A 12,810-nucleotide genomic window follows, 5' to 3' on the forward strand; every position below is an offset into this window, starting at 1 on the left:
CTGGCTGCAGTGGTCCCCGGCTGTCCCCTGTCACCCGGGGCTGTGGAGGGCCATCACCAGCCCCCTGCATGGTTCTGCCATCCCACCCTGGAAGAGCTTTGCCCCCTGCATTGCTGGGCCCTAGCTGTCCCACGGGGAGGGAGGAGCCCTGATAGGTACAGAGGGGCATAACCACATACTGGGAATAAGTGTTTTTTTTATTCAAAGAGGCTGCAGGGACTAGTAACTCGCTGCAGGAATAGTGTCAGCACAGGAGACGGACTCGATTCCACATCCAGGGTGGACCTTGGTGCAGGAGCATTGCACACCAAACCATTTTCCGCTAGAAGTAGCATCACAAATAGTATTCTTTCCCTTCGGAGAATCATGAAAACTGGAGTGAAACCCCAAAATCAGCTTGGAAGCCCGAGCAGACTGTCCTCCCAGCAAGACCACCCTCCAGGGATGGTTTTGCCTGCCCAGTTCATCGCAGCTTCTCTAGCCTCCGTGGCTTTTGGGGCAAGTAGCAGCATAAAAAGGCTACATCAAGATCTAAGGCACCTGCTGGAGCTGGTTGAAGGAGCTGCCTCTAAAGCAGTGGGGATTTCCCTGCTGTGGAAGGCAGCTGGATGCTCCCTCCCTTGCTCCGCAGATCTGCCGGGAAGGGGTCAGGGCTGAAGACCTTCACACAGCCACCTCCTCCCTGAGGTGAGCGGCATCCTTGGGATCACGTCCCATGACCTCCACAGAGAAACCTCCCATGTCCACTTGGATGCTGTGGATGCTGAAATTGCCCAGTCCCTACAAAAAAAAACAGAAAAAGAGTTACTGGTTGGGGCAGGAGCCAGTGAGGGAGAAGTTCTCACCTCTGAGGCTCTGGGAAGGCCAAAGGGGACAAAAAACCCACCTCATCCCACTCCTGATATAAAGGAAAAAGCCTCAGAGCTCACACCTCACCTCGGTTTTTGCTAGAATTTGGTGCAAAGCCTCTTTCTGCCGAGGGGCTTTGGTTAAGACGTAAAGGAAGCCGCCACCGCCAGCCCCTGCCAGGCACTGCCCATAGACGTGGGGACGGAGAGCATCCATCATGCGCCCCACGGCCAGCGGCTCGCACCCTGGGGCCATGCATTTCTTCTGCTGCCAGTAGCGGTCCAGACACTTGCCCACGAGCGACAGGTTACCTGCAGGGGGGAGAATATCGCAAACTATTTACCTCTAAGTCTCACCCCAGGGGCAAAAACCTGTCCCTGCCTCTGCCGCTCAGCCCAAGCTAAATTCCACCTTCTCATCTACCCAGTTCCTCCCAGCTCTGCCGGCCGAGGAAGCAAACCCAGCTCTGTCACGTTGCCATTTATTTTTAATCTTCTTCCACAGGGGGAGAATTTGCTTGCTTTAATGCTCAGGCTTCCCCTCCACAGCATCCCAGCAGCCAAAGGCCAAATGAATCCACCGCACGGGCCAGGCATGGCCCCCAGCCCCGTCACAGACTGCTCGCAGAAAATCAGCCAGACTCGGCACGTCTAATCCCCCTTCCTCATCTTCACTCAAGCCTGAATTTTGAGGCATCGCCTACAACACACCAGTGGGCCTGGGGGAAGACTTGAAGCTTCTGCGACTGCAAGGACCTGCACTCCCCCGAGCTTTTCCCCCCACCCCAGAACTACAGAGACTCCCCCCAGGGGGGGAAGTCTGTGTTTCTTCAGTGGTTAAAAGGGCCGGCCTGGCCCAGGGAAGGGGGCTCACACCTTGCCTCAAGGCCTGGGCGCACTCCTCGGCGTTGCTCACCAGCGCATCAGCATTCTGCACGGCGGAGGGCAGCCTGGCGTACCAGTTCCTCACCACGTCCTGCAAGAGGCCAGAACGTCCCTGTCACCACCCTCCCAGCTCCAGGAGCCTTCGGCACCAGCTCCCCGTCGGGGTGGCAGAGCTCTGCAGTGGCGAAGGGGACAGGCAGCAAAGGCTACGGGGCGAGCAGAGGCCAGAGCCGTGACACCAAGGCGTTACCTGGAGCAGGTTACGTGCCAGGCGAGTCTTCCCCGTGTACACCAGCAGCAAGTGGTCGTTGAGGGTCTGGGTAAAACCATCGGGCACCGGAATCTCTTCCACCTCCACCCTGAGCGGCAGCTGCGCCTTCGACCTCCCAATTTTGATGCCGGGCACGAGCCCCCCCACCTGGTCCTGCCAACCACCGCCTGCAGGGGAGAGGGTCCTCAGCCACCGCCGGGCCCCCCAGCTCTGCGGGACGGCTGGTCCCCCCGGCCACTACCTGTCGTCAGCCTCTGCTCCAGGTGCAGCACGGCGTGGATGAGCGACTCGGTGCTGGCAGCTTTCCCGGCCGCCCGGTACAGCGATGCCATCACCGCTCCCGCCAGGATGCTGCTGGTGCCTGCAGGGAGCACGGAGCGGGAGAAACAGGGCAGCGAGGCACCGAGCGTGCCCGTTGAGAGATGGGGGGCAGCGAGGGGGGTGTCCCATGCTGGTGCTGGCAGCAGGAGGGACTCCCCATCCCTTTCCCTGCAGACTTACCGAGGCCAGACCCGTGGGGCAGCTTGGACCAAGTGTGCACCTCAAACCCGCCCCCGAAATTCTCCATCAGCTGGGCCCGCAGGGGTTTCTGCGAGGGGAACTGCACGACCTGGGTGCAGATGAAGGCAGCTTTGAGCAAGGCTCCTGGAAACAAGAGGGGGAAAAAAAGCAAAGATGATGCCCGCTGCCCTACCTGCCGCGGCGGGGGCATCGCAGGGGCAGAACCGGGCCGTGGGGATGGTGACACCTCACCTGGGGCGTGCGGCTGGCAGTAATCCCGCAAGTCCTCCAGCTCCCGGCACACCAGCTCCACCGCCGCCTCCCCCTGCGGCGTCCCGCCCAGGCTGACCAGGCGCAGCTCCGGCTGGCCGATGCGCCGCACCCGGGCGCCGATGGGCCGGCACCCGTCCACCAGCACCGCCAGGTCCACCACAGCCCCGCCGTGCTCATAGGTGATGGGGGGGGTGTCGCTCCAGCCGCCTGCAAAGCTCACCATCAATCAGCCCCCGCACGGCAGCACCCCGACTCCTTTTTCCCCCCCAAGCGCCACAGGGGTAAGACACCGATCATCTGGTTGGGCACTCACCGGAGAAGTCCAGGCGGGCTGGACACACCACCTGCACCCAATGCCCCATGGGTGGCAGCTCCGCTTGTCCCACGGTGACAAACTGGCAGGAGGACATCACCGCCTGCCGCACGAGGATCTGCTCGGCCCCCTCATAATGCCGAGCCGCTCTCACCAGCAGAGCCGGCCTGGGAGAAGAGGGGTGCTGAGCCCACCACCACGGCTCCCTGAGCTTGCTGATGGCAGGGAAGGGCCAGTGGCCACCCACCAGCCCCAGCCTCACCTGCTCATCCACTTCTGCCGCTCAGTGGCCAGCTCCCGGACACCACCGGCAATGTCCCCGCTCTCCAGGCGCCCGAAAGCCAAGGCCCACTCCCTGTTGGCAGCGGGCCCGCTCCGCAAGCCCCCTTCCCCTCCTGCCATGCAGCCCAGGACCTCAGCGATGCAGGCGAGCGCCCGGGCTGCAATGCCAGCATCACCAGCCGTGGAGGCAACTAGGAAATAAAAGGAAGCTGCAAAGCCACAGCCAGGCTCCAAGTCACCCCAAACTAGCCCTCTTCTGCGATAAGCAGGCTCCAGGGTAGAGCAACTCGCCCACCCTTGCTTGTCAGAAACCCTGGGGGTGCACCCTCATGGGTTCTTGCAATGGTGGGGGGGTCATTGGAGGGGGTGAGGAGCACCGAACAGCCCCAAAAGCCACGACACAACTTGTGTGAACCCAGCTTACCCTCGTCCAGCGTGCCCAGCACAGCCTCGTGGTAGCCCTCATGGACGGCGCTGCGGGCCAGCGGCAGGAGGCTGCTGTCCTGGCGCCCCAGCAGCACCCGCCGCACCTTGCGCTGGCCCTGCAGGAAGAAGAGGGCCCGGCGGGCGTCCAGCTCGGCCGCCTTGTCTAGACAAGGCAGCAGCTCCTGCCAGGACATGCGCCAGGCTGCCCGCCAACGTGCCAGCCGCTCGCTGGCCGCTGCCGCCCCCGGGGCCAGCAGCCACAGCACGTCCTCCAGCCCCAGTGCCTCACAGGCGTGCAGCACCGGGAAGAGCCGAGCGTTAAGCAGGCAGCAGCTCCTCCGTGGCAGCTCGGCGTCCCAAAGGTCCCCTTCCCTGATGGAGGAAGAGCCCGTCAGCACCACCCTGGGGCTTGGAAACACCTTCCAGGAGGGGAGCCAGGACACGGGATGGGTTAGGGTGGCTGTGACACCTCCCACCGCAGCCATCCCCAGGGGAGTCAGGTCTCCTGTCCCGACCTGCACTTAGCACCCACCGTATGCCCGTCCGATGGAAAAATTCAGCCCAGGGCACGTTCAGGTAGGTGGCCTCTTCAGCAGGGCTCTGCAGGGGCACGGAGGGGCTGGTTACACCCTGGCTTCAGGGGGAGCCTCACGCCACCTCGCCAACCCCGTACCTGCCAGTCGTCGAGGCGGCCAGTGAGAGTGAACACATGGCAGGACAGGTCACGCAGCCGGATGTGGTGGCCCTGCAGGACAAGGTCACGCAGGGGACAGCCCTGCAGGGCTGGTGAGGAGCCTGCAGAGAGGCCCGAGAGGAGGCAGCCTGGACCGATCTCAAGGGGACCCTGCGGAAGAGGCAGCAGGGCCCCGAGTGGCACAGCTGGCCCCAGAGCAGCCCCCAAACCAGAGCCAGATCCCAACCTTAGCAGGGGACAACCACTCTGGGAGACAAGCTAGGGCCAGAGGGACACGCTTTCCTTTGTCATGGGGCCGCAGGGACATAGACTGCAGAAATTCAGGCCAGGCGACAGCCTCCAGGGCTCACAGCCATAACAGAGCCCCCAAGGAGAAGGTCTGCCCTCCCCAAAGAGGGACAGCCCAATGGTGACAGCCCCCTCCCCTTGCCTGGGAAGGGTGACAGCCAGCAGGATCCCCAGCACCAGCTGAAAGGCAGACCAGAAGAGGAAGGGCACCCCAAATCTTACAGCTGTGGGTCCCCTGTCCCAGCCAAGGCCACCTCACCCTGCTCCCCATCCAGTGCACTGAGAACTCAGGGTCACCCCCGCTCCAGCCACATACCTGGAGGTGACAGTGCTGGATGACGCTGCCGGCCGCCAGCCGCACGGCTCCTTCCAGCAGGCAGTTGATGACCGAAGAGCCGTCCCCCAGGAGACAAGGCTGCTGCCGAGGGCACGGAGGCACTGTGGGACCGGGGTCCAGCCACACAGCCTGCAGTAACCCCCAAAAAACACGTGCAAGCAAGGCTGGGGATGGAAGGACATACGTCCACATGGGAATGGGCTGTTTTGCAGAAGCGGAGGTGGCTGGCAGAGCTGGGCAGGAGCGTCAAGCTGCGGATGTGGTCGCTCGCAGAGGTGGTCATGTAGTCGTAGGACGCACCGGGGATGCAGGCTGCGGGGGAGCAGCAGAGCTGTCAGCACATCGGTGGCAAACACGGATGTGCCTGACACCCGTGTGAGCCAAGGGCAGCCAGGCTGAACATCCCCCAGCCGAAGCGGTGGGGAGGAAACACCTGGGGACCCGCAGCAGCAGGGAGAAACAAGCTCCGACCACCCCACTTCTCCCCACGCAGGGAAAGGGGGCTGAGGGACGGGTCATGTCGTGTGTGCCCGCTGCAGCATCGCTCACCCATGCTAAGGGGGAAGGTGCGGAGAGCTGTCCACAGCACGGAGCGGGCGCTCCTCACATTGGTGTCACCGCCACCCTTCAGGAACTCCTCCTCCGTCACCCCCCCTGCCATGCACAGCACGATGTCGAAGAAGAGGGAGAGCTGGGGAGAGAAAAGAATTGTTGGGTGCAGCCGGGCCAGCCATCCTGACCCCCACCCTGATGCTGGGTGCTCCCCTCCTGCCACCTCTCCTGCCCAAATCTGGTAGCACAAGAGGTAAACAGGTCCTACAGAGATGCGCAGCAGCAGCACCCATGGGGCGAGGGGTCCCGTCCCCCATGGAGGCGCTGTCACCTGGATGGGTGGTGCCCCCGAGTCCAGCCCCATGTAGGTGCAGGCATCCAGAGGAGGGATGACGTGGGTGGCCAGAAGCTGCTCAGCGGCATCCGAGGAGAAGAAAACCACCCCGCAGACCTGCCAGGACACAGTGGGGCTGAGAGCATGGCCACGAGTGACACAAGGGACAAGGCTGGCAGGGCCACCGATGCCCAGGTCGTGCCGTACCAGTGGGACAGTGCTGTCAGGCCCCGCACACTGCTGGATCTGAGCCTCCGTGCCTTTGTAGATAATGTCGCGCACCAGCCCCTAGGAGCGAGACCACCCTGCCGCTCTTCAGAGTGCCCCAAACCAAGCAGCCACCTTGGGTGCTGGGACCTCAGCACCCAAGGGACCACAGTGGTGGGGACCCCTGCACCTCCAAGAAATGCCCCTTGAAGGAGGAGCTGCTCCTGACCTGCTCATCGGTGAGGTAGACCCCATGGTTCCTGGCATATGCCTGGCTCCCAGGCACCGCGATCACTCTGACACCCTGGAAGCCGTCCCAGTTGATCCCTGGGGAAAGTGACAGAGACCAGTGCCCGCTGGGGCAGAGAATGTACCCGCACTGGGCACAGCTGCCTGAAATCTGAGTCCACAGCAGAGGCGGTGACAGCAGCATCCAGCCTCAGTCACCTCGCTGCACGCACAACGGATGCTCCCAACCACACAAGGGTCAGCAATGCCTGAGCATCCCTTATGGGAGCGTGGCACAGGCTGAACCAGCTGCACTGCTGGCTCTGAACCCTGTCCTGAGCCAAAGGGGGTGCTGGAGGCAAAGCTGGAGGCACCCACTCACCTGGTGCCGAGGGCACGGTGAGGAGCATGTCGGTGCTGCAGACCCACACGCCGGGTGGGGAGCCCACGCAGAGCTGCCGAGAGAAGGGCCACATGCCCAGGGATGGCACAGAAGGGGCTCAGACCACCCTTCCCACCCTGCTGGGAGCCTGCTGAGGGCACGCCGAAGGCTTCGGGGGGAGCCAAACCCACCCATGGAGTGCCCAGCACGAGCTCATGCTCATCCCATGGCGTGAGCCCAAGGCCCCATCCCGCAGGCCACACAGACCCGGTGTGTCATGGTCCCCAGCAGGCTGTCCAGGTTGCAGACCAGAGCTTCGGCCGGGGCACCGGGCTCCTCCACGGGCAGGCAGGTGAAGGCTCGGCCACAGTCGTCGAAGGAGAAGTCACGGCCCTGGTCGGATGGGGAACACAGTGGGGGGGGGTCACAAGGAGGGAGAGGGTGAGAAGGTGGCCCTGTGCGAGACGGAGAGCCCCAAGCTGGGCTGCAGGGTCGGGCTCCTCACCATGTGCAGGATGAGGATGCGGGCTTCCCTCAGGACGTCGGAGCTCACTACCTGGGAGGGCAGAGGAGGGGACAATCGGCAAGAGGGGGACAGCCACTCCTCGGGGCCCACCACAGGCTGCCACCCCGCTCTCCCCCAAGCCCGGGGGAAGGCCCCTCACCGTACAGCCTGCCCGGGCGCTGAGGTGCTCGGCCGCCACCAGCAAGGCGTTGAGGGTGGCCCCGCCGCTGCCCAGGCGGGCCCAGGGGTCCTCCACGGCCAGGAGGAGCGGGGGGGGCCGCGGGCCCAGGCTGCCCCTCAGCCGGCGGGCCTCCAGTTCTGCGGAGCGAGAGGCCAGCGGCGCTGAGGGCTGGCACCCCCCTCCCCGCCGAGGGGAGAGGACGAGCGCCAGCCCCGCCGCTTGCCTCGCTGGAAGGCGGAGACGCAGCCGCCGGGCTGACAGGTGAGGAGGAGAACGCTCCACTCCGCCGCCATGGCCGCTCCTTCCGGGCCCTCTTGGCAGGCGGCCGCGGGGGCTGCTGGGAGATGTAGTCCCTCCCGGAGAGGGAGAAGGAGCGCGCAGCGCCGTATGGACTACAACTCCCAGCGCGCAATGCGCGGCCGGGCGGCCCCAGCTGGCTTAAAGGCACAGTGCACCCCTCCCCGGCACTGCCCGCCCGAGGGTCTTGCAAAGGAAGAATGGGGGGGGGGTTGACGTTTTTCTGCCCCAAAATGGGTGACGTCCTGGGTCATCCCTGTCATGAGCCCGACCGGCCTCAGCTGGGCTCTTCGCGGGGTGGGGGGTCCCGGGTGCGGGCGGTGGGTGCCGGTGCCCCGTGGGTGCCCGATGAGTGCTGGGGTGGTTACCGGGGTGGTGCTGATGCTCCGGTCTGAGTGCCAGGGTGGGTACCGGGGGTGCCGATGTGCCGGGCTGGGCACCGGGGTGAGGTACCGGGGGCGCCGATGTGCCGGGGTAGGTACAGGGAGGGGCACGGAGGTGGGTACCGGGGGATGTCAATGTGCCGGGATGAGTACCGGGGTGGGTACCGGGGTGGATACCGGGGGATGCTGATGCGCTGGGCTGGCTACCGGGGGTGCCGACGTTGCCAGGGTGTGTACCGGGGATAGATACCGAGGATGCCGGTGTGCCGGGGTGAGCACCAGGGTGGTTACCGGGGTAGGTACCGGGGATGCTGATGTGCCGGTGTAGGTGCGGGGGTGAGTACCGGGGTAGATACGGGGGATGCCGGTGTGCCGGGGTGGGGACCGGGGGTGGGGACCGGGGATACTGGTGTGCCGGGTTGGGTACCGGGGGTAGATACTGGGGATACTGGTGTGCCGGGGTGGGTACAGGGGGTGAGTACCGGGAATGTCGGTGTGGGTACCAGGGTAGATACCGGGGATGCCTGTGTGCCAGTATGGGTACCGGGGGTGAGTACCGGGAATGTCGGTGTGCCAGGGTGGGCACCGGGGTGGGCACCGGGGTGGGTACCGGGGATGCTAATGTGCCGGTGTAGGTACGGGGGTGAGTACCGGGGTAGATACCGGGGATGCCGGTGTGCCGGGGTGGGTACCGGAGGTAGATACCGGGGATGCCGGTGTGCCGGGCTGGGTAGCGGGATAGATACCGGGGATTCTGGTGTGCCAGAGCGGGTACAGGGGGTGGGTACCGGGAATGCCGGTGTGCCGGGGCGGTTACCGGGGTGGCTACCGAGGTGGGTACCGGGGATGGCGGTGTGTCGGGGTGAGCACCGGGCTGGATACGGAGGATGCCGGTGCACCGGGTGGGCGCCGCGCGGCCCCGCTCGCCTCCTACAAGTCCCACAAGCCCCTCCGGGCGGCGGGCGGCCGAGGACTACATCTCCCAGGCTGCTGGGCCTGGCCCCCCGCCCCGCACGGCGCGGCACGGCCCGGCCCGGCCCCGCACGGCGCGGAGGGCGCGGCGCGGCGCGGGGGGCGGTGGCGGCGGCGGGGCCCGGGTGCGCCCGGCGGCGGGGACATGCCAGAGCCGAGCCAGGTACGGCGGCGGGGAGCGGGCCCGGGGGGATGCGGGTAGGGCCCGGCTCGGGGGACCGGTACCGGGCCGGGGGTGCGGGGTGGTGGTGGTGGTGGGAAGATCGCGGGGCTGCGGCCGGGGGAGGCTGAGCGGGTGCTGGTCCCGACGGTGCTGGCCTCGGGGAGCAGGCACCGGAATGCGTTGGATTCAGCCCCGGGGTGCTGGCCCCGGGAGGATGCGCTGGCCCCGGGGACTGGCCCCGATCCTGGGGTGCTGGCCCCTAGGAGGATGCGCTGGCGCCCCGGGAGGACGCGATGGCTGGCGCCGGGTGCTGGCCCCGGTCCTGGGCTACTGGCCCCGGGAGGACGCGACGGCCCCGGGAGAATGTGCTGGCCCCGGTCTTGGGGTACTGGCCCCTGGAGGATACGCGCTGGCCCCGGTCCTGGGGTTCTTGCCCCTGGGAGGATGCGCTGGCCCCGGGAGGACGCGATGGGTGCTGGCCCCGATCCTGGAGTGCTGGCCCCAGGATAATGTGCTGGTCTGGGGTACTGGCCCGGTCCCGGTGGTGCTGGCCCCCGGGAGGATGCGGCAGCCACAGCCCTGGGGTACAGCCCCAGGGTGCTGCCCGGGGAGGATGCGCTTGCCCTGGGGAGGATGCTGGCCCCTGGTGAGGGGGGGCTGAGGCTGCTCCCCACTGCCCGGGGGGCTGCCCCTCTCCAGCCGTGTGCCCCGGAGGGGTGCCACGGGGCCCAGACCCCGGGGGGACACTGGGAGCAGAGCTGGGGTGGCCACAGCGGGGACCAGGGCAGGAGGGCTGTCTGTGGGTGCCCCCAGTCCCCACCAGTGCCGGTGCACGTGGAAGGTCCCTCAGCAGCGGTGTGACACATGGCCGTGTGACACACGGCTTCCCTTTCCTGGGTAGTGGCAGCCAGGATTTCACAAACACGGCACGAGCATCCCTGGGGACAGGGTGGAAACTGTGTCACCGAGCAGGGAAACATCCCTTGCCTGCGTCCATGTGCGCGGGGTGTGGGATCCGACCGGTGTCCAACCCTCTGGTGTCCCCCTGTCCCGGTGTTGCGGGGGGGGTTTCCCTGGCTGAGGCACGGCTGCCGGAGCGGGGTCGGTGCTGGAGCCCCATTTTTAGGGCCTGGCAGGGTCCCCACGCACGCCGGGGGCTCGGGTGCTGCCGGCGGCAGGGGGAGGTGAGGTTTTGCCCGGAGCACTTTTTGCAAAGCTCCTGAATATTTCCCTGGAGCGAGGGCTCCCCATCCCACCAGGAGGATTTTTTTGGGGGGATGGAAGGATGGTGCTTGGGCTGGAGGAAGGGCCACGTCCCCTCCTGCTGTGAAGGAGCGAAAAACATGGCTGGGTAAAACCAGATAACACCAAACCCAGAAAACTTGCTGTGCTACCCTCCCTGGAAGGACGTGTGGGCTGCGAGCTGGCCGAGGTGGTTTTGCTCCCCGTTATCTGGGGGTCCCCTCCAGGGCTGGGGGCTCCCCCCTTATCCAGCACCAGCCACATTCCAGCCAGGCCGGCGAGAGGAGACGGGAAGTTGCTCAGCGCTTTGGGCTTGGGTTTCCTCTTTCTTCCCCTTTTATCGGAGCCAGATGTGTCTGCAGCGACAAAGCTTGGGGCAGGGACGGAGTTGGGGCGGGAGGCGGGGGGGGCTGCTGTGTGTATGTGTCCCCCCCAGCTCCCGGCTATGCACATGCCCGTCTGTCTGTCTGTCTGTCTGTCCCCATCTGGCAGCGAGCAGCGGCCCGGCTGCCGGTTGCGCGGCGGCAAGCTGCCTGTCAAAAGCGTTTCCCCTCTCCTCCTCCTCCTCCCGGGGAGCTCATGGCGGTTCTCGGGAAGGAACGGCGAAGGCGCGCTCCGTTCGTCCACCCACGCCTCGCTGGCGCCGCAGGCAGGGAGAGCAGGCAGGGAGAGCAGGCAGGACGAAGAGGCAGGGAGAGCCCTGGCAAGCCGCACGCCGCGGCGGGGGGAACCCACTCGGGCTTGAATTTTCATGCCCAAACAAGCGCCAAACTGCCGCTTTTTGGTGAAAGGCTCTGGGAGCACCCAGGACGCGCTGGTTTTCCCCGCCGGCTCTTGGCACGCTGGATGCCGCCCGACTTGGCCCACGCCAAGGTCCCGGTAGCTTAATGGCTTTTTATCTCCTCCCGTTGCATTTAATTCTTGCAAGTGTGCAAACTGCTAATTGGTCTCCAGCGGCTCGGCCGGCTTCGGTGCGTCTCAACGAGCTGTGATTTATTGGAGCCCGCTGGTCCCCGGGGGCTTGGGACGCAGCGGGAGAGGCTGGGAACCTCCTCTCCCTGCCTTGTGGGGCTCCGGGGAATCTCTCGGCTCCACGTCGCTCTTTGCCATCGGCATCTCCCCAAAGCTTTTTCGGAGACTGCAAGAGATTTGGGAGCCGGCCCCGCCACAAAGTTCCCAAAGATACCCCCCAAAAACCACACATGGGTGAATGGTGAATGTATATAAAAAATTATATATATATAAAAAAAAAATATATATATAAATATATATATTTGTGCATGTGTAATACGTGCATCTTTATTTTTCTCTTTCTGGGTGAATAGTTGGGTGCTGGGGCTCTGAAACAACCCCCGCCACGGTCGCTCGCAGGAAACCAGAGCGAGCTGCAGTCGCTTCGCTCCGGGTGCCACCGTGTCCCCGACGAGGGACTTTTGATCTGCAGCGGTAATTGGGCTAATTAGGAAACCGCAAAGGCTCCCCCTTCTCCCTGAGTGTCCAAGCAGAGCCCCGGCTGCAGGAGAGGAGAAGTCGGGTTCCCTCACCGGTGGAGCTGCCCTAATTTTATATTTAACGGGAGCCCCCAGCGGTAACTGGGCTGTGCTGGGACTGATGGCCTTCGGCCGGGGGAGCCTTTTGTTACGTCCCTGTGATGAAATCTCGTAGGTACAATTTTCCTAACGAGTTCGCTGGCCTCTCAGCACCGCCCGCAAGCAGAGCAAACCCCGGGTGGTTTTACCGGGCCTCCCCGCAGCGTGCACTGAGTTTGCAGTTCTCTGCTCAGGCTGTGTCCTGGGCAGGGGGGGGCTCTGGGTCGCAGCACCGACCAAGCCCTCAGAAATCTTTGGATTTCCACCCTCTCCCGTTCCTGGAGCTGCCGAGCCTCAGGGAGGGGGACAGCAAAGCGCAGGGGGGGACCCCGTGTTCCTGCTTGCCTTCCCTGGGCAAAAGGCCACAGCCGGCAGCGGCACCTCCCCGGCACGGCGTCCGTCCTGCACATATTTTCCTGGTGAGGCATCGAGTGTGAACCGAACAGACACGGGCTGGTAAAGTGAGCCGCGGTGGCAGAGGGGGAGTGGGTCCCTCCCGGTGACCGGAGCTGGGGCTCGGGGTGCTGCTGGCGGTGGGGTCTCGTCGGGTGCCGGTGTTGGAGGGTAAGCGGGGACCCTGCCCTTGCTGGGGAGCCACCTCGCAGGTGGCTAAGGATGGGGGGGGGGAGACCTATTTGGGGGTGTTTGGGGGGGCAT

The 12,810-nt window shown here is 65.0% G+C and overlaps 1 protein-coding gene across 1 annotated transcript; it reads right to left on the bottom strand.

The window, feature by feature from the left end:
* Positions 1 to 177: 177 nt before the first annotated feature.
* FCSK (fucose kinase) lies at positions 178 to 7,800 on the bottom strand. The gene is made up of 23 exons (XM_074152115.1): positions 7,731 to 7,800; positions 7,487 to 7,644; positions 7,327 to 7,377; positions 7,089 to 7,214; positions 6,822 to 6,894; positions 6,441 to 6,538; positions 6,212 to 6,292; positions 6,002 to 6,121; positions 5,668 to 5,809; positions 5,303 to 5,430; positions 5,098 to 5,199; positions 4,473 to 4,643; positions 4,332 to 4,399; positions 3,798 to 4,171; positions 3,354 to 3,564; positions 3,092 to 3,258; positions 2,758 to 2,985; positions 2,506 to 2,649; positions 2,246 to 2,365; positions 1,984 to 2,171; positions 1,725 to 1,824; positions 937 to 1,160; positions 178 to 780 (listed from the first exon to the last, which is right to left on the bottom strand). The coding sequence occupies exons 1-23, from the start codon at positions 7,798 to 7,800 to the stop codon at positions 664 to 666; spliced, it is 3,261 nt and encodes a 1,086-aa protein (XP_074008216.1). The 3' UTR covers positions 178 to 663.
* Between the last annotated feature and the right edge of the window lie 5,010 nt (positions 7,801 to 12,810).

This window comes from Numenius arquata, chromosome 8 (genome assembly GCF_964106895.1).
Source record: "Numenius arquata chromosome 8, bNumArq3.hap1.1, whole genome shotgun sequence".
NCBI lineage: Eukaryota > Metazoa > Chordata > Aves > Charadriiformes > Scolopacidae > Numenius > Numenius arquata.